This window comes from Chiloscyllium punctatum, chromosome 15 (genome assembly GCF_047496795.1).
Source record: "Chiloscyllium punctatum isolate Juve2018m chromosome 15, sChiPun1.3, whole genome shotgun sequence".
Classification (NCBI taxonomy): domain Eukaryota; kingdom Metazoa; phylum Chordata; class Chondrichthyes; order Orectolobiformes; family Hemiscylliidae; genus Chiloscyllium; species Chiloscyllium punctatum.
The window spans coordinates 13,167,707-13,188,657 of NC_092753.1; the positions used below are offsets into that span (position 1 = coordinate 13,167,707).

The 20,951-nt window shown below is 46.0% G+C and overlaps 1 protein-coding gene across 3 annotated transcripts in view; it reads right to left on the reverse strand.

Annotated features, from left to right (window-relative positions):
* mbtps2 (membrane-bound transcription factor peptidase, site 2) overlaps window positions 1-20,945 on the reverse strand; it is a 35,276-nt gene extending 14,331 nt beyond the window's left edge. For 2 of the 3 annotated variants that reach the window (XR_011962516.1, XM_072584653.1), the window contains exons 1-6: window positions 20,845-20,945; window positions 16,896-17,034; window positions 15,744-15,847; window positions 11,781-11,908; window positions 11,555-11,697; window positions 7,902-8,082 (exon numbers count right to left, since the gene is read on the reverse strand). Coding sequence is in view for 2 of the 3 variants with exons in the window: in XM_072584653.1 (XP_072440754.1) it covers window positions 7,902-8,082; window positions 11,555-11,697; window positions 11,781-11,908; window positions 15,744-15,847; window positions 16,896-17,034; window positions 20,845-20,885 (736 nt within the window). In the remaining variant the exon portion in view is untranslated. The remainder of the gene's footprint in view (window positions 1-7,901; window positions 8,083-11,554; window positions 11,698-11,780; window positions 11,909-15,743; window positions 15,848-16,895; window positions 17,035-20,844) is intronic. The other variant, XM_072584655.1, reaches the window with a different exon arrangement.
* Window positions 20,946-20,951: the final 6 nt, after the last annotated feature.

Consider the following 20,951-nt stretch of genomic DNA (forward strand, 5'->3'; position numbering starts at 1 on the left):
TAGCACAATCAGGATTTTTCAGCAGGTGCCATTCAAATGCGGAACCATGTGTAACATTACTCGATATTTTGAGTTTCAGTGCCAGTGTGATGCCCCGTAATTGGGAGATACGGTCCAGCAACTGTGTCAAACATTACCTTGTGCAAACAGTCAAAGAATGAGATGGGATTCTGCACTTGGTCAGCAATTGTTGAACAATCCCAAGTGTGTTAAGACCTACAAACTAATAACCAATTTAAGTTTATCAGTCAGTTTGGCAACATGATTCACTCCACAAAATGATACAATTATTCACACAGACACTTGTCCTCACTTTGAAAACAAAACTGGTTCTCCATGGCAACACCTCCACCCAAACATCACCATCTTTTCAAGCAATATGAATCGCTGTTCCCTTTGAAATTTGTTCCTCTTGTGTCTGTCCTGATGAATGCCAGATGAAAACCTTTAATAGGAAGTCTTATTCAATCAACAGCTCAATTCTGGATAGCCAAGCTATTAAACAGAGGTGAATCGTAAAAGAAGAGGCCTGGACAAATGGGGGGGGACAGGACTGAAACTAGAATGAGGTGGCATCACGAGTCAGAAGTTGCTTCCATCCACGCCCAGAACTGGAGTATGCATTTTCTTTTCAAAGGACTGTGAGACCAGGGACTGAGGGGTCAGTGTGGGAAAGGGAAATAACATTGAAAGCTTCGAAGACCTCAAAGCCACTGATGCAGGCAGAACCGAGGCAGTCTGGTCTGCAGTGTACAGACTGTTGTAGGCTATTCCCTCTGCTAGGTGCAATTGTAGCCTTGGCCACTAAAGACAGGGGGACTGGAGGGGGGTCGTAGGAATTTCGTCGGCAGAGCGTTCAGCCCCATCAATGGATGCTGATTTGCACTCGATAGCAGCACACTCCCATTCATTACCTCAGCCTATGTCCTCCCCTGCATCACCTCATTCCTTTCCCTGTCACGCCTGAATCAAATCTCCAACTGAAGTGGGCATTTACAGAACCACATTCAGGATGTGTGAACACAGCACTTCGGACCTTCAATACTGAGGTAAAGTAGGGAAGTGTAGCAGGCACAAGCGAGATCTCCAAATGGTAAAAACATAAAGGGCCAAAGAATCATATAGTATATATGGGACAGATCTGTGTGGATACAATGGCGTATATGGGGACAGATCTGTGTGGATACAATGGTGTACATGGGGACAGGTCTGTGTGGATACAATGGTGTGTATGGGACAGGTCTGTGTGGATACAATGGTGTGTATGGGGACAGGTCTGTGTGGATACAATGGTGTGTATGGGACAGGTCTGTGTGGATACAATGGTGTGTATGGGACAGGTCTGTGTGGATACAATGGTGTGTATGGGACAGGTCTATGTGGATATAATGGTGTATATGGGACAGGTCTGTGTGGATACAATGGTGTATATGGGACAGGTCTATGTGGATACAATGGTGTGTATGGGACAGGTCTGTGTGGATACAATGGTGTATATGGGACAGGTCTATGTGGATACAATGGTGTGTATGGGACAGGTCTGTGTGGATACAATGGTGTATATGGGACAGGTCTATGTGACTACAATGGTGTGTGTGGGACAGGTCAATGTGGATACAATGGTGTATATGGGACAGGTCTGTGTGGATACAATGGTGTAGATGTGACAGGTCTATGTGGATACAATGGTGTGTATGGGACAGGTCTGTGTGGATACAATGGTGTATATGGGACAGGTCTATGTGACTACAATGGTATGTGTGGGACAGGTCAATGTGGATACAATGGTGTATATGGGACAGGTCTGTGTGGATACAATGGTGTGTATGGGACAGATCTATGTGGATACAATGGTGTATATGGGACAGGTCTATGTGGCTACAATGGTGTGTATGGGACAGGTCTGGATACAATGGTGTGTATGGGACAGGTCTATGTGGATACAATGGTGTATGCGACAGGTCTATGTGGATACAATGGTGTGTATGGGACAGGTCAATGTGGATACAATAGTGTATATGGGACAGGTCTATGTGGCTGCAATGGTGTATATGGGACAGGTCTATGTCCTAGCAAACGTGGTTCCCTTGTTCAAGAAGGGGAGTAGGGATAATCCTAGTAACTATAGGCCAGTGAGTCTCACTTCTGTTGTGGGCAAAGTCTTAGAGAGAATTGTAAGGGATAGGATTTATGCACATCTGGATAAGAATGATGTGATCAAGGATAGTCAGCATGGTTTTGTGAAGGGCAGGTCGTGCCTCACAAACCTTATTGAATTCTTTGAGAAGGTGACTAAGGAGGTAGATGAGGGGAAAGCGGTAGATGTGGTATATATGGATTTTAGTAAGGCGTTTGATAAGGTCCCCCATGGTAGGCTACTGCAGAAAATACAGAGATATGGCATTGAGGGTGAGTTGGAGGTTTGGATTAGGAATTGGCTCTCTGGAAGAAGACAGAGGGTAGTAGTTGATGGCAAAGGTTCATCTTGGAGTGCCGTCACTAGCGGTGTTCCGCAAGGATCTGTTTTGGGACCATTGCTGTTTGTCATTTTTATAAATGACCTGGAGGAAGGGTTAGAAGGTTGGGTGAGCAAGTTTGCGGATGATACGAAAGTCGGAGGAGTTGTAGACAGTGAGGAAGGATATGGCAGGTTACAGCGGGATATAGAGAAGCTGCAGAGCTGGGCAGAAAGGTGGCAAATGGAGTTCAATGTAGCTAAGTGTGAAGTGATTCACTTTGGTAAGAGTAATAAAAAGATGGATTACTGTGCTAATGGTAGACTACTTGGTAGTGTGGATGTGCAGAGGGATCTTGGTGTCCATGTACACAGATCTCTGAAAGTTGCCACCCAGGTAAATAGTGCAGTGAAGAAGGCATATGGCGTACTGGCTTTTATTGGTAGAGGAATTGAGTTCCGGAGTCCTGAGGTCATGCTGCAGTTGTATAAGACTCTGGTGCGGCCGCATCTGGAATATTGTGTGCAGTTTTGGTCGCCATACTATAGGAAGGATGTGGAGGCACTGGAACGGGTGCAGAGGAAGTTTACCAGGATGTTGCCTGGTATGGTAGGAAAATCCTATGAGGAAAGGCTGAGGCACTTGGGGTTGTTTTCATTGGAGAAAAGAAGGTTTAGGGGTGATTTGATAGAGGTGTACAAGATGATTAGGGGGTTAGATAGGGTTGACAGTGAGAACCTTTTTCCACGTATGGAGTCAGCTATTACAAGGGGGCATAGCTTTAAATTAAGGGGGGGTAGATATAGGACTGATGTTAGGGGTAGGTTCTTCACTCAGCAAGTCGTAAGTTCATGGAATGCCCTGCCAGTAGCAGTAGTGGACTCTCCCTCTTTATGGGTATTTAAGCGGGCATTGGATAGGTATATGGAGGATAGTGGGTTAGTGTAGGTTAGGTGGGCTTTGATCGGCGCAACATCGAGGGCTGAAGGGCCTGTACTGCGCTGTATTCTTCTATGTTCTATGTGGATACAATGGTGTGTATGGGACAGGTCTATGTGGATACAATGGTGTGTATGGGACAGGTCTATGTGGATACAATGGTGTGTATGGGACAGGTCTATGTGGATACAATGGTGTATGCGACAGGTCTATGTGGATACAATGGTGTGTATGGGACAGGTCTATGTGGATACAATGGTGTATGCGACAGGTCTATGTGGATACAATGGTGTGTATGGGACAGGTCTATGTGGATACAATGGTGTATATGGGACAGGTCTATGTGGATACAATGGTGTATATGGGACAGGTCTATGTGGATACAATGGTGTATATGGGACAGGTCTATGTGGATACAATGGTGTATATGGGACAGGTCTATGTGGCTGCAATGGTGTATATGGGACAGGTCTATGTGGATACAATGGTGTGTATGGGACAGGTCTATGTGGATACAATGGTGTATATGGGACAGGTCTATGTGGATACAATGGTGTGTATGGGACAGGTCTATGTGGATACAATGGTGTATATGGGACAGGTCTATGTGGATACAATGGTGTATATGGGACAGGTCTATGTGGATACAATGGTGTGCATGGGACAGGTCTATGTGGATACAATGGTGTATATGGGACAGGTCTATGTGGATACAATGGTGTGTGTGGGACAGGTCTATGTGGATACAATGGTGTGTATGGGACAGGTCTGTGTGGATACAATGGTGTGTGTGGGACAGGTCAATGTGGCTGCAATGGTGTATATGGGACAGGTCTATGTGGATACAATGGTGTGTATGGGACAGGTCTATGTGGATACAATGGTGTATGCGACAGGTCTATGTGGATACAATGGTGTGTATGGGACAGGTCTATGTGGATACAATGGTGTATATGGGACAGGTCTATGTGGATACAATGGTGTGTATGGGACAGGTCTATGTGGATACAATGGTGTATGCGACAGGTCTATGTGGATACAATGGTGTGTATGGGACAGGTCTATGTGGATACAATGGTGTATATGGGACAGGTCTATGTGGATACAATGGTGTGTGTGGGACAGGTCTATGTGGATACAATGGTGTATATGGGACAGGTCTGTGTGGATACAATGGTGTGTATGGGACAGGTCAATGTGGCTGCAATGGTGTATATGGGACAGGTCTATGTGGATACAATGGTGTACATGGGACAGGTCAATGTGGCTGCAATGGTGTATATGGGACAGGTCTATGTGGATACAATGGTGTGTATGGGACAGGTCTATGTGGATACAATGGTGTATATGGGACAGGTCTATGTGGATACAATGGTGTGTATGGGACAGGTCTATGTGGATACAATGGTGTATGCGACAGGTCTATGTGGATACAATGGTGTATATGGGACAGGTCTATGTGGATACAATGGTGTGTATGGGACAGGTCTATGTGGATACAATGGTGTGTATGGGACAGGTCTGTGTGGATACAATGGTGTGTATGGGACAGGTCTATGTGGCTACAATGGTGTATGCGACAGGTCTGTGTGGATACAATGGTGTGTATGGGACAGGTCTATGTGGATACAATGGTGTATGCGACAGGTCTATGTGGATACAATGGTGTGTATGGGACAGGTCTATGTGGATACAATGGTGTGTATGGGACAGGTCTATGTGGATACAATGGTGTGTATGGGACAGGTCTATGCGGATACAATGGTGTATGCGACAGGTCTATGTGGATACAATGGTGTATATGGGACTGGTCTATGTGGATACAATGGTGTGTATGGGACAGGTCTATGTGGATACAATGGTGTGTATGGGACAGGTCTATGTGGATACAATGGTGTGTATGGGACAGGTCTGTGTGGATACAATGGTGTGTATGGGACAGGTCTATGTGGATACAATGGTGTATATGGGACAGGTCTGTGTGGATACAATGGTGTGTATGGGACAGGTCTATGTGGATATAATGGTGTATATGGGACAGGTCTATGTGGATACAATGGTGTATATGGGACAGGTCTATGTGGATACAATGGTGTATATGGGACAGGTCTATGTGGATACAATGGTGTGTATGGGACAGGTCTGTGTGGATACAATGGTGTATATGGGACAGGTCTATGTGGATACAATGGTGTGTATGGGACAGGTCTGTGTGGATACAATGGTGTATATGGGACAGGTCTATGTGGATACAATGGTGTATATGGGACAGGTCTATGTGGATACAATGGTGTATGCGATAGGTCTATGTGGATACAATGGTGTATATGGGACAGGTCTATGTGGATACAATGGTGTATATGGGACAGGTCTATGTGGATACAATGGTGTGTATGGGACAGGTCTATGTGGATACAATGGTGTATATGGGACAGGTCTATGTGGATACAATGGTGTATATGGGACAGGTCTATGTGGATACAATGGTGTATGCGATAGGTCTATGTGGATACAATGGTGTGTATGGGACAGGTCTGTGTGGATATAATGGTGTATATGGGACAGGTCTATGTGGATACAATGGTGTATGCGACAGGTCTATGTGGATACAATGGTGTATGCGACAGGTCTATGTGGATACAATGGTGTGTATGGGACAGGTCTATGTGGATATAATGGTGTATATGGGACAGGTCTGTGTGGATACAATGGTGTATGCGACAGGTCTATGTGGATACAATGGTGTATATGGGACAGGTCTATGTGGATACAATGGTGTGTATGGGACAGGTCTATGTGGATACAATGGTGTATATGGGACAGGTCTGTGTGGATACAATGGTGTATGCGACAGGTCTATGTGGATACAATGGTGTGTATGGGACAGGTCTATGTGGATATAATGGTGTATATGGGACAGGTCTATGTGGATACAATGGTGTGTATGGGACAGGTCTATGTGGATACAATGGTGTGTATGGGACAGGTCTATGTGGATACAATGGTGTGTATGGGACAGGTCTATGTGGATACAATGGTGTGTATGGGACAGGTCTATGTGGATATAATGGTGTATATGGGACAGGTCTATGTGGATACAATGGTGTATATGGGACAGGTCTATGTGGATACAATGGTGTGTATGGGACAGGTCTATGTGGATACAATGGTGTGTATGGGACAGGTCTATGTGGATACAATGGTGTATTCGATAGGTCTATGTGGATACAATGGTGTATGCGACAGGTCTATGTGGATACAATGGTGTGTATGGGACAGGTCTATGTGGATACAATGGTGTATGCGATAGGTCTATGTGGATACAATGGTGTATGCGACAGGTCTATGTGGATACAATGGTGTATATGGGACAGGTCTATGTGGATACAATGGTGTGTATGGGACAGATCTATGTGGATACAATGGTGTGTATGGGACAGGTCTATGTGGATACAATGGTGTTTGGGACAGTGGTATACGTTTGGAATTGTATTCAGAAACTCAGGCTATTGCTTTGAGGACAAAGGTTCAAATCCCACCATAGCAGCTGGTGGAATTTAAGTGCAGCTACAAATATAAAGTTAGTCAATAATCGATTATTGTAAAAACCCATTAGTAACGTCTTTTAGGGAAGGATATCTGCTATCCTCATGTGGTCTGGTCTACATGTGACTCCAGACCTGCAGCAATGTGGTTCACTTCTAACTGGCCGCTGAAATGGCCAAGCAGGGCACTCAGTTCAAGGGCAGTCGGGGGTGGGTGACAAATGCAGGCCCTGTTAGCAACAACCACGTCCCACCAAACAATTAAAAATGGAACGCAATAACAAAGGGCACAGGGAAACCTGGAAGATCTGAAAGACAGAGGATGTTGCTTCATCCCAGGAAGGCAGCCACAGCCCAGTGGCAACAGGTCAATACCCCAGCCCCCCCCCCCCCCACCCCCACCAACCGGCCCACTTCCAACGACCCCTTCCAATACCAGTCCTCAATTCTGAGCGAAAAGGAAAGCAATAGCCAACATTTGAAGTGCTTAAATTCAGTGCTTAGGACTCCCTTCCTTCCTTCTTTTTCCCAGGTAACAGGAGACTTCCCTTGGCTAAATATGATAACCTTCCCTTTCTGGAACCCAGCTTTTGTTTCTGCTTTGTCCTGTCACCACCAGCTTTTGCCTTGCACAGTCATAAATTAGGAGAAAGTGAGGACTGCAGATGCTGGAGGACCAGAGTTGAAAAATGCGGTGCTGGAAAAAACACAGCAGGCCAGGCAGCATCCGAGGAGCAAGAGAATCTGAAGGAGGACTTATGCCCGAAACGTCGATTCTCCTGCTCCTCGGATGCTGCTGTGTTTTTCCAGCACCACATTTTCAACACTGCCATAAATTCATTGATCGCCCCTGCTCTGTTGCTCTACCTCAGAGCTTCACGGCTCTTTGTTTCACAAATTATGCGAGATGTGAAGATCTGCAGTATTTTTATTGTAAAACTGAACAATCTCTGATCAGTACCTCGGCCCACAGAGCTCAGCTGCTGCATGGTTTCCTCACTGATGCAGTAGCCAGTCTGCGGTTTCGCAGCGATGTCTTCAATGCACTGGTGCCAATCCTCCACACTGGAAACAGAGCAGTTTTCCACATATTTTACAAGGTCACCGACCGACAGTCCTCGGGGTCCACTGGCTGGGGAATTCTGAGACACAGAAGGTAAAAGCGAGTGAACGTACTGTCACTCTGCCTTATATGAACCATAGACATTCAACTGCTGAATGCCTCATTTACATACCAGCCACAGGAACTGAAATATGACACAAGATTACAGTTACATGCAGCTCTGGACCTTATCTGGTCCATCACATCCCAGGATTGGTGATAATGACTAGGTTCCTTTGTGAATGGAAGATTAAGGGCTAATCTAATCAAGGTGTTTTATGTGAACAGTGGATTTCATCTGGTAGATAAAGAGAAACGACTTTCTCTTGTGGAGGTACAATCATAAAAGTAGAGTCAAGGGTGACAGCAGACAGCATACCCTTCAGATAAATCAAACCATAGAATCCCTATAGTGAGGAATCAGGCTATTAGGCCCAACAAGTCCACACTGATCCTCAGAAAAGATCCAACCCAAACCTTCTCCTTACCCCCTAACCCTGTAACTCTGCATTTTCCACCTCGCCTGCACATCAGTGGACACAATGGGCAATTCAGCACGGCCAATCCACCTAACTTGGCATCTTTACTGTGGGAGGAAATGGGAGCACCTGGAGGAAGCCCATACAGACACAGGGAGCACGTGTAAACTCCACACAGACACAGAACGGTCATGGAGATCTTTCAAAATGCTGTTGAGGCTCAGGTTCACACAAGGAACAGGATCAGGCCCCTCAGGGCTTGTCCTACTATTCCACGAGGTCACAGCTGAACTTGTACTTACATTCCACTTTCTTACCCAAGCAATACATCCTGCTGACTCCCTTAATACAGGGGTTCCCAAAATGTGGACACAGGCTGAAACTCTGGCTGCCATGCACTGCGATCGAACACTAACAGCTACAAGCTGAGCAGTGACGGCAGCACAGGACGAGCAAGCCAGAGGCCCAGGCTAATGGGTCTGGGAACGTGGTGCAGCTGCCGGTGAGGATTTAAACTCAGTTGGTAAATCTGGAATCAATTAATTTACTGGTTGATCTTTGAAACACAATTCTTCTTCCAGAAAATCCCCCAATGCAAAGATTGGTGCTCTTTATATTTCAAGGCCCTGCGGTTTACACAAGCCCCTGCTCTCACAGCCCGCTACCACCACTTGCTGCCCAATTGTTCAAATCACACAATTAGGCCATAAATTGGGGCGGGGGGGGGGGGGGGGTGGGAGGAAGGAGGAGAACTCTGTAAAAAACTGGCCACTTATCTATTGATCTCTTGACTGTGTTTACGTATGTTGCAATGCCCTTGGAGCACTTTCTCCCTAAACTCTCTATCAGCTGCCAACAATAAACACTTTGACTTGACCTAGGTTAACAATAAAGTTCTTGTGGCCCACTTTGAGGTCTGTGGAATCCTTGACAAATTTAAGTTATTGCTGTTAGCCTGCCTTTCTTTTAGTACATGCAAAACAGGCCCCTGATAATTCAGTAACCGATGAAGAGAAATAATCAGGAAATGTCAATAAATTGAGACTCACAATTTCCAAGGTGGAGAATTGACTATAATATTTAGCTAATGGTCACTTCTGGTTTAAAAAAAAATTATGAAAATATTTAAGAAATAAATCATTACCCAATGTGGGACTCTGGGATTTTAAGTCGCATTATGATTAGATTAGATTCCCTACAGTGTGGAAACAGGCCCTTCGGCCCAACCAGTCCACACCGACCCTCCGAAGAGTAACCCACCCAGACCCATTTCCCTCTGACTAATCCACCTAACACTACGGGCAATTAGCACGGCCAATTCACCTAACCTGTACATCGTTGGACTGTGGGAGGAAACCGGAGCACCCGGAGGAAACCCACACAGACACTGGGAGAATGTGCAAACTGCACAGAGACATTCGCCTGAGGCGGGAATCAAACCTCGGTCCCAGGCGCTGTGAGCCACCGTGCCCACCCATGCACCAATTGAGTTATTCAGGCTATATACACAAAGCCTTAACCAACTAGATCCTGCCCAGGGAGGACTTGAGGCTCCAGCTCAAAGTTTCTCAATCAGTGGGACCCAGAGCAAGGATTTGGAATCAGTGATGCTTTAACACTGCACACGCTCCATGCCACATCAGGAACAGTCATGCATATGGAGTTAGCCACTCAGAAGAGTGAGTGCACAGGCAGAACATTCCAGATGCTTCTCCGGTCAGCAGCTGTAGTCTTGAATATACCTATCAATCAATAATCCATAAATCTCTGGGGTAGAGATTTCCAAAGATTCACAACTTTCCAAGTTTCTCCCAAAGGAAGTGAAAATTGATGAGCTCTTATCCTAAGAATCTTCTCCCAGCTTTAGATTCTCCAGCCAAGGGAACCAACCTCTGTGCCTACCATTTTGGTGTCTTTAAGAATTTTCCACGTTTCACTCCAATCACCTTCACTCTTCTAATCTTTATAGAATAGAGATCCATGACACAGAATCATAGGATAACCCTTGAATCAGTCAAGCCAGTCTTTGGTTCAAGTTCATTTAATTTCTTGCTTAATGCTGACTCACTTACTCAGGGTAACATCGTTAATAAGGTAGTCTCAACATATTCACTTAACTATGCCTGGTTTACTTTCTTAGGAAGGGTGACTCACCCCAAAACATTAACTCTTGAGTTTTCTCCACAGATGTTGCCAGAGCTGCTGAGCTTTTTCCTGCAATTTCTACTTTTGGTTCACGTACACCCTGTTTCCTACAGGTTCCCCGTTCTGTGGCTGCCTGCAGGTATAAATATCCCTGCAATGTTTCTGCCCTCACATTCAGTCCCTTTTCTGTAGGGATATTGCCTTGGTAACACCTCTACCCAAGTCCACCTGCCCAACCAATCAGCTCATCTTTCTCGAGCAGTGTAACCTTGTGACCCCTTTGAGATTTGGCATTCGTGGGGGTCTGTCCGAAACAGCCCAGGGTAAACAACTTCAACAGCGCATCTCTCGTTTTAAACAGTTCTAAAGCTTTAAAGGAAAGATCCTGAAACATTATAGTTACTTGCACATTCACGAATCAGTATAGATTAGATTAGATTACTTTCAGTGTGGAAACAGGCCCTTCGGCCCAACAAGTCCACACCGACCCTTTGAAGAACAACCCACCTAGACCCATTCCCCTACATTTACCCCTTCACCTAACACTACGGGCAATTTAACATGGCCAATTCACCTGACCTGCACATCTTTGGACTGTGGGAGGAAACCAGGGCACCCGGAGGAAACCCACGCAGACACGGGGAGAATGTGCAAACTCCACACAGACAGTTGCCCGAGGCGGGAATTGAACCCAGGTCCCTGATGCTGTGAGGCAACAGTGCTAACCACTGAGTTACCGTGCCGCCTGCCTGAGGTGATAGGAGATAAAATTCTTTTCTCCAGGAGATATCAGACAATACTGTGAGTACAGTAGTGATGAGACTAGTGGACAACCAAAGGTGAGTGCAAATCCCTGCCAGGTTGATTCGGAGAACTGTTAAGGATTACCTCTGCGACGTTGGTGACCAGTGCACCAACCCCTGTGTAGTACAGTGGGAACAGGAAGATTGGCAAGGAGTACAGGATCAGCAAAGCCATCAGTGCGAGGATGAAGTTGTGCCACACACCTGTCAAAGTTGGAAAGAAACAGACTCCATTTTACACGTGAAACCTGAGAAAATCAAGCCATCCTTGAAGATTAATTGAACTTTCCCAATGGTGCAGCGAGATTTACCTGCACAGAACACTCGGAGTTGTTGGATCGGGGATATCAACTGCAAATGATTCGTGTAGAGGTCAACAAAGGCCCCGGGATAGACCACAAAAATGAACACTCCAAACCCATTAAATCTCACTTGCTCCCTGCACAGTGGAGAGGGGAGAAACACAATTGAAATTCTCTCATCACAAGTGGCACCTTCAACTTTTAAATAAAACAAATAGGAATAAGAATGGCCCAATTCCTGGGGTATAGAATAAGATCAAAAACAGGTTCAACATATGAAAAGTTAACACAGGCTCAAACACTACCCCATTATCCAACGTCAGGTTAAACTCCGAGTGCCTCTGGATACACGGTGTCAGTTTCTTTTCTGTATGTTAGCACCTTCTGAGGCGAGACAGCACTTCTAAGATGGGTCTTAAATGCCTTTTTCACTGTCTTCAATTCAGCTTCTCTTGTACTCACTGAGCATGATTATGCAGGAGGTCCCAGGACCCCAAAGAGTCCAACACCATCTCAATGCCACCAGAACCTTGCCTGTTTCTCCCCAAAAAGAAAGCCCCTCCCAGACCTGCTTCAGGAGATTCGTCAAGTCTGCAACCCTTTCAAATGATCAAATGAACCCATTACAATCACAGGTAACCATAATACCGCAGTACCTAGAACAGAACCAGTACGCTACTCTCAAAAAGCAAATCATTATATTTAATTATATCCCACAGCTGTCTCTCCAAACCCGTCCCCTACTCGTTTCTTAAAAGCGCTGTGAGAATATTTTAGAATGCTGTTGGAATTAGTAAGCAAAGCTGGCACAGCAGCCATTTTGTTTGCCTCTTTGGGGAAACAAAGACTCCCTTGAAATGCCAAAGCCTTCTGGTTTAGGCCGCCATGGTGACGTGTCTAAGCTGACAGAGCTGCAGACTGTATCTTATCTGTACAAATGTCCAGTGCTCACTAACAAATGGCTCCCAGCGTGAGGTACACTAAAGGATGACCACAAGCTCAAGCGACAGACAAGAACGTCAATGACATCTTGGGTACGTGCCCTGTCGAGACGTGGCGAACCGGTGATTGACACAAGCTCAGCAACTGGCCTCAAAAACGGAACGTCTGAAGGGGCGGTCAAGAGGGAGGGTCAATCCTCGTCTGGCAAACTGCCTCCAACACCAGGAAAGATGGAGGAAGGCCTGGAGAAGAGTTTGCTGACACTTGGGCAAGTGAGCAGAAAGCTGTTGCCACAAGGTACAGAAATTAACACTCACCCTGTGTCACCCACCCACTGGGGATCAGTAAACAGCTCTCTCCCCCGTCTGGGCTTGTATGCCTTGCCAGTCTATTCAGATTACACTTCATATTTACTTAGAACAGCAACCTACCTACCTACCCTATACCTGTAACCTGCATTTCACATGGCCAATTCTCCTAGCCAGCATATCCCTGGATACTATGGTCAATTTAGCTTGGCCAATCCACCTAACCTGCACATCCCTGGACTGTGGGAGGAAACCCACGCGACATGGGAAGAACGTGCAAACTCTACACAGACAGTTGCCCGAGGCTGAAATCAAACCCAGGTCCCTGGCGCTGTAGGGCACCGTGCCACCCTATTATTTTTACTGGCTTACACTTACCATCTATTACTTCTTACAATTATCAAACACTGTCAAATGACTTGCGTTCTTGACTGGCTACTTTGGGTAATCTGTAACTCCCAAACTTTAAAACTTACACTGCATAACCCAGCAGTATTGCATCTGTAGGTGGTGCTGAGATATAGCTCCTACTGTTATGTGACATAACCTAACACAGCAGCTCCATCTAAAGCAATTTCTACAGCACCACTACTTCTAAAAATAGCCTGAGATTTTAAACCAAAATTAAACAGCCAGTCAACTCAGGCAATGTTTAATCAGACTCCACAAGCTTGGTAAAAGAGGTTGGTTGTAAAGTGATCGTCTTAAAGGATGCAACTGAAGAAGAGACAGAGAGGTTTATGCAGGGCAGTTCCATCATTAGAAGCGAGGGCAGCTGAAGGCAGATTCAAAGATGGGGCAGCAAATGCAGAAGAGTCCAGAATTAGAGCGCAGATATTTCGGAGGGTTGAGAGGTTGGAGTAGATTACAGAGATAGGAGGAGAGAGGTCATAGATGGATTTCAAAACCAGAATGACCATTTTAAAATCAAAAGTTTATGTTAACAGATGCCTATCAGTGAATTGGATGACATTGAGGTGGTGGATGCTGAATGTAAGAGACAATCATAAAATCATAGAATCCCTACAGTGTGGAAGTAGGCCATTTGATACACTGAGTCCAGATCATCCCTCCAAAGAGCATCCAGGCGAACTCTCCTACCTTATTCCTGTAACTCTACATTTGCCAGGCTAATCCATCTAGCCTGCATATCCCTGGACGCTGCGGGGCTCATGCCCGAAACGTCGATTCTCCTGCTCCTTGGATGCTGCCTGACCTGCTGCGCTTTTCCAGCTCTGATCTCCAGCATCTGCAGTCCTCACTTTCTCCTCGGCGATTTAGCATGGCCAATCCACCAAACCTGCGCATCTCTGGACTGCGGGTGGAAACTGAGCACCAAGAGGAAACCTACACAGACAGAGGGAGAACGTGTACACGCCACACAGTCACCCGAGGGTAGAATCGAACCGAAATCCCCTGGTGCTGTGTGGCTGCAGTGCTAACCACGTAGCCACCGTGCCAGCTCTAAGGACAGGCCAGGGTTGATTTGGAATGGCTCAGTCTGGAGGAAAAGGAGGTGTGAATGAATGTTTCAGCAGCAGAAACAGGATGAAATCAAACAAGGTAGTGGGTTGGTAACATGGGTCTTCACAACAGCATGAACGTGGGTTTGGAAGCACATTGCAAGACAAGGGCAGTATGGGAAAGAAGGCTTCTGACCAAGTGTGCACACAGAATCCCTGCCCACACCACTGGGAGGTAAACTCCTGCAGAGGGAAGAGCAGACAATGAGCTTAGTGACACTGTCATAGCAAGCCACACAACAATCCTGCCCACAGAGAGAGTTACATCCAGCCTTTTACTTTGACAACACACACTAGCAAACTGAGTTAAGCTGGCTGAACAATGCTGTGCCAACTCCATCCCAAGTGAACACGGAGGGGAAAGGGAATGGACAGAAAGGACTAGACTTCTGATGTCAGAGATGTTGAAATACAGAGGGAGGAGGCGATAAAACGATAACCCAGAACCTGAGGCTGATAGGGTGGTACTGCTGCCTCACCACACTAGGGACCTGCGTTCGATTCAACCTTCAGGCAACTGTCTGTGTGGAGTCTGCGCAGTCTCCCCGTGCCTGCTCTGGTTTCCTCCCACAATCCAAAGATGTGCAGGTTAGTTGGATTGGCCATGCCAAATTGTCCCATAGTGTCCAGTGATGTGCAGGCTAGGTGGATTAGTCTTGGGAAATGCAGGGCTACAGGAATGGGGTAGGGGCTGGGGCTGGGTGGGACGCTCTTCAGAGGGTTGGTGTGGTCCTGATGGGCCAAATGGCTTGCTCCCAGGATTGTTCAGTCATTCTCCCTTGATCCGACATTCAGGGGGAAACCAGGTCTTGCTTCAGCGGTCCCCTTTGGCTCTGGGCCACAAGGGACAGAACTCAAATCACAGCCCTGGTCAGTGCGGGCAAGCGGTCACAAACACTCCAGCTCTCAGTTCTGGTGCCAAATCTACTGGACGGGGGGTACCTCCTAGCTGTCGGTGTACAGAGCCTGGGAACTCAGAGAGCCAAGCCCCTGCCCAAGTCGAGTGGCCTGCAATAAAGATGGCTACAGGTTTGTTAACCAGACGACAAGCTCCTCCACCCAGTTCACTTTTATTCTCCAAGAAAGGAAATAGGAAACACAAAAGAACCCGGTCCAAAGTCCAGGCCAGAGCGGAGCAATCCGTGCCACACTTTTTACGATCCCACAGAAGCAAAGGGTGAGACTAAATGAATACATACCTGACTGCAGCCACACCATGACCTATCTCATGAATGACACCACTGATCAAAATGGCAGCAAAGAAATAGACCACCTGACCGATCGGCAGGTTCACACCGGGCACCTATTGAAGACAACAGGATGTGATTAATAGTTAGTGCCATCATTCATGTCACATTCCATAAGGTGCTGTAGAATGGCCTGGGTACACGAGCAGTTGGAATTGTTTGCAACCAAAGGTGACTGCACGATGAACGCAAGTTGGGACCTTGTATACAGCCAGCCTAACCAGCAGATTACTCTCATGTCAGACAAACAAAACAAGTCTTAAGGACAAGGAAGGTGAAAATGCTTGATCCGTTAACAGCTCAGATCTAACACCCTCACTAATAGCTGCCTCTGCCACATCCTTCCAGCCAAACTTCCTCTAAAGCTACCCCCTGGCCCTAGCCCTTAACTAGTACGTTTCTCTCTGGTCTCCTCATGCTGCCTGAGCGGATCTTGTTCATTTGACAGACCTCCTGCTCTCTTGACCCTGTATCTACTAAACTGCTGACCATCCCCACCAACTCCCACACCCACCCCCCAACACCCTCATCCCACAGAACCAACACCCCTGCCCACTCAACTAAACCCCACTCCTCCACAGAACAGTGTGGAAGCAGGCCAACCAGCTCATCGAGTCCACACTGACCCTCTGAAAAGCATCCACCCCAGATCCAACCCCCTACCTGATCCCTGCAACCCCTGCATTTCCCATGGCTAATCTACCTCACCTGCACATCCCTGGACAAAATGGGCAATTTAGCATGGCCAATCCAACTCCCCTGCACTGGACCACTGGAGGGAACCGGAGCACCCGGAGGAAACACACATAGATACGGGGAGAATGTGCAAACCACACACAGATAGATGCCCAAGGATAGAATGGAATCCAGGTCCCTGTCACTGAGCGGGATTAGCCATTAAAAATGGCAGGCATTGGGTGGTGGTGGTGGATCTGGGTGGAATGCCCTTTGGAGGGGTGGTGTGAACTCAAATGGCCTGTTTACCCACTGTAGGGACTCTATGGTCTGCCATTATTGGGCCCGATCACAACCCCTCAAAGTCTTCACGCTTCTCAGGTGCAGTGGACGGTGTCTCTATTCTCCTCCGCATTTCAGGTCACCTACCACTACTTGTAGAATACGCTCATTCTCAGGTGTAGGGCTTTCTGCTGTCATCAGTGCCAAGGTCTGAGAGAAGGTTTTGGCTAGCAGCAATATTGAGATGAACATGGAGATCACGCCAAAGACCATTCCCACACTGAACCTGGAACAAGAAAACAAAACCTGTGATCCATCACCTGGACCAATTATTTACGAGAAATAATGGGACCTTCACTGAGAACATGCTGATGGCTTTAAAAGGTGCTTAGCTAACAGCACTATCTTTTTTCCCCAAAGATATACTTGATTCATAAAATCTGTCGGACGTTGATTTGAAAATTACACAAAGCCCAAAGTTCAACTTGTTTCCATACAGCATGTTCCACTGCTAGGTGTCTCAATACAATTGTAACATTCTTAATATTTACAATATATATTCCATACTGGGCTCACAGCCAGACAGAAAAATATTTCACATCGAAAATTGCAGGACGTGCAACAGCAATAAAATTTGTTTGCCAAGTTCCACTCGGAGCTCTTCAGCTGGATCACGAGGTACATTTACGTGGCACCATCTGCAACTTAAAAGTGAGCTACAGTGATGAACACTTTCAAACTGCTGCCACTGTTGGAACACAGAAAACGTGACAACGAATTTACACACAACAAACTCCCACAGAAAGCTAGCATAATCATGACCAAATCGGTGCATCAGTCAGAGGGAAATGGGTCTGGGTGGGTTACTCTTCGGAGGGTCGGTACGGAGTTGTTGGGCTGAAGGGCCTGTTTCCACACTGTAGGAAATCTAATCGATTTCACATCATGGGTCAAATGAATAAATATTGGGAGGATCCTGTTCTTCAAATTGTACCAGTGAATCTTTTGTATGCGCCTCGGGGGTGCAGGTAAGGCTTCTTTTCGAATTCACGATTGAAAGACCATGCCTCGAGGTTCAACACTCCCTCCATTCTGCCCAAAAGCAGACCGTACATTAAAGGCATCAAAAGTACGATGTAAATCTGTAACCTTCTAACGCAGAGTCTTGAGTGCTACCAACTGTGTTTCGCAGATAAACAATCCCAACATAATAAATCAGCTCAATATTAGATCAAGTAGCATATACTTTGAGACAGAAACCTTTCATGGTGTTGGTTGCACTGTCAGAAAGAAGAATTTAACTTTTTAACTCATTATTGGCACAGGAGCACTGCAGGCAAGGTCACCATTTATTGTGATCTACTGAACTACAGGGAGGTCGGGGATAATGCAGTTTCCGGCAGCGCAATTTGCTTACAATATCACTGAGGAATTAAGGAATGGTATTTTCAAGAAGGTTTAGCTCTGTTTGCAAGAGGACAATTCCAACCGTGATTGGTTTGCCGGATTCGTTCGGCGTATGCGCTCTTTCCACGGTCAAGTCTCTGCTAACGTCTTCATGGCAGTCTGTGCATGCGCTGAAGTCAGCTACCGCCCGGGGAGCGGCTTCCGGCGAGGGGCACCGCCCGGGGAGCGGCTTTCTGTGTGAGGTACACTACTCCTACATAATGCTTATTTTTAAGAAAGTGGAGGGACATAGTGACAAGAAAGTTCGCAAGAAGCGTCCTGTTGATTAAATTGCAGGTGGTGAACGCAAAAGGCAAAACACTGGAAGAAAAGCTAGACCTTATAAAGCATTTTGTGTAAGGAGAGAATATGTGATATAGCTCGCTTAACAGGAATGGGGGAGTCTACCTTATGCATTATGGTGACTCTCCGTCCCTGCATTAAACGTACTGTGTTCAATTTAATTTTCTTTCATTGATAAGTATGATTTATACCTTAATTCACACTGCGCTCTACTTTGTGTTAGACTTTTGGGTATCACTGAGTGATTGTGAGTGGTTTTTTTTGGACTGCCTGTAACCTCACTTTTCCCACTGGCCCCAGTATTTCTCTTAAGTGATTTTTTTATTAAGCGAGGTTTCGCTGGAACGCAATTATGGCATTACAGAAGTTCTGAAGAGGAGTCACTGGACCCATAACTGTTGACTCTGCTTTGTCTCTGTAGATGCTGACTTCTGAAGGAAATTTAGTTTTTTTTTAGAACATCAAACTCTCTCTTGCACCTTCATTGTTTCCTTTATTTAGATTTATGGACCTAGTTTTGGAATGAACCACGTCACTTTCAAACTTACAGCAAAATCCCTTCATTTATGGTCACTGATCCCTAAAGGAAGAGATTACTGATTATTTTTTTTCTCATTTGACAATTATAGATTAAAATCTTATCACCCCCTCCCCAGAGTCATACGGCATGGAAACAGACCCTTTGGTCCAACCAGCCCACGCCGACCAGAATCCCAAACTATATTAGCCCCACCTCCCCGCGTTTGGCCCACATCCCTCCAACCATATCCCATTCATGTCCTTATCCAAATGTTTTTTTAAACATTGTAACTATACCCGCATCCAACACTTCCTGTTCATTCCACACACAAACCACTCTACAAAATCTTTCTCCTCTCACCTTAAAAATGTGTCCCTGGTTTTGAAATCCCCCACCCTAGAGAAAGGACACCTGCCATTCACCCAATCTATACCCCTCATGATTTTATCAATCTCTCGGTCACCCATCCACCTCCTATGCTCCAGTCTCAGCCTATCCAACCTCTCTTTCTAGCTCAAACCCTCCATTCCTGGCAATATCCTGGTAAATGTTTTCTGAACCCTGCCCAGCTTAATAATATCCTCCCTGTCACAGGGCGACCAGAGCTGGACACAGTATTCCAGAAGAGGCCTCACCAACATCCTGTACAACCTCAACATGACATCCCGACTCATACACTCAAACACCTGAGTAATTACCATCTGCCTTCATAACCACCCTGTCTACATAAATACCACTTGATCCTAACACCTAGGGCTTGAAACGTTAACTCTTTCTCTCTTCACAGCTGCTGCCAGACCCGCTGAGTTTCTCCAGTACTTTGTTTTTATTTAAAATTGCTTGTGGGTTCCTCAACATCTTGTTTTAGAAAATAAATGCCGAGATACCCTGTCAATCATACAATAGCTAGAACTGTTCATATTACTTTGAGTGCCAGCAAACCAAGGTCTCCCTTCTGTTTGGTCCACATGCAGCTGAAACTTCAGTACATGAGAATGTTTACAGGCGTATAAGCTGGCAGGGGAATGAGATAAGTGCTGAGTTTTGTGAAACAAGAGGCTCAGCCGAGACTGAATCAGATCAAATAAAAACTTACAGTTAACAATGGGGCGCTGGAGGCAAGGGTAATGCATGAACGAGATGGAAAAGCAGTCATTATGTACAGCCATTTAACAGTATTAGAAGCATTTCAAGTTTAACAACATGAAAAGTATTCCATTATGTGAAGCCAATTAAGGTTAAGAACATTCACTGTCTAACACCAGATGGCTTAATCTTTGCTATTGACACTCGCTGATTGTAGCAGTCACCCAATCAATATGTAGGCTGCCTTATCTGGATGCTCCTCTCTGTAAAATGGCTACATAGTTCATTAAGAAACTGCTCTTCCAGAGAGGACTGTGAACTCATATCTGTGCATATGGGCAATCGTGCTCTCTCCGTCCAGGGCCCGGAATAAAGATGAAGGAGGTAAAATGACTCTGTGTCTGAGTGTTTTGCTTCGACTGAGGGGGGAGCGGGATGACAATACATATATTTGTCACCTCTGACCTCCCCCGTTGCAATGCTTTCTTTGCCAATCTCTCACCTCGTGTTAACTACAATCGCACTCAAAACTGCAACTTATTGCGGGTCTCATAGATTGATAGAAATTTGGATTATTCTGATTGCGAAAGGATAGTAATACCTGTCAACAAACAAATTCCAGCACTACAGCCTGACAAAACTTGCACCTCAAATTTTAGCAATGGGCACATGAACGGTGAACTCCATCTTTTGACGCAATGCCAGACAGACCACTGAGAAGGGGTTTCAAATGCAACTTACCAGAAATACAGGAGCTGAGGCTTCCAACGCCCCAACTTCATAAAGAGGCGATTGAAGGTGGTGGTTTGCCACCGGGCATGGAAGGGAGCAATGCTGATCCCATGATT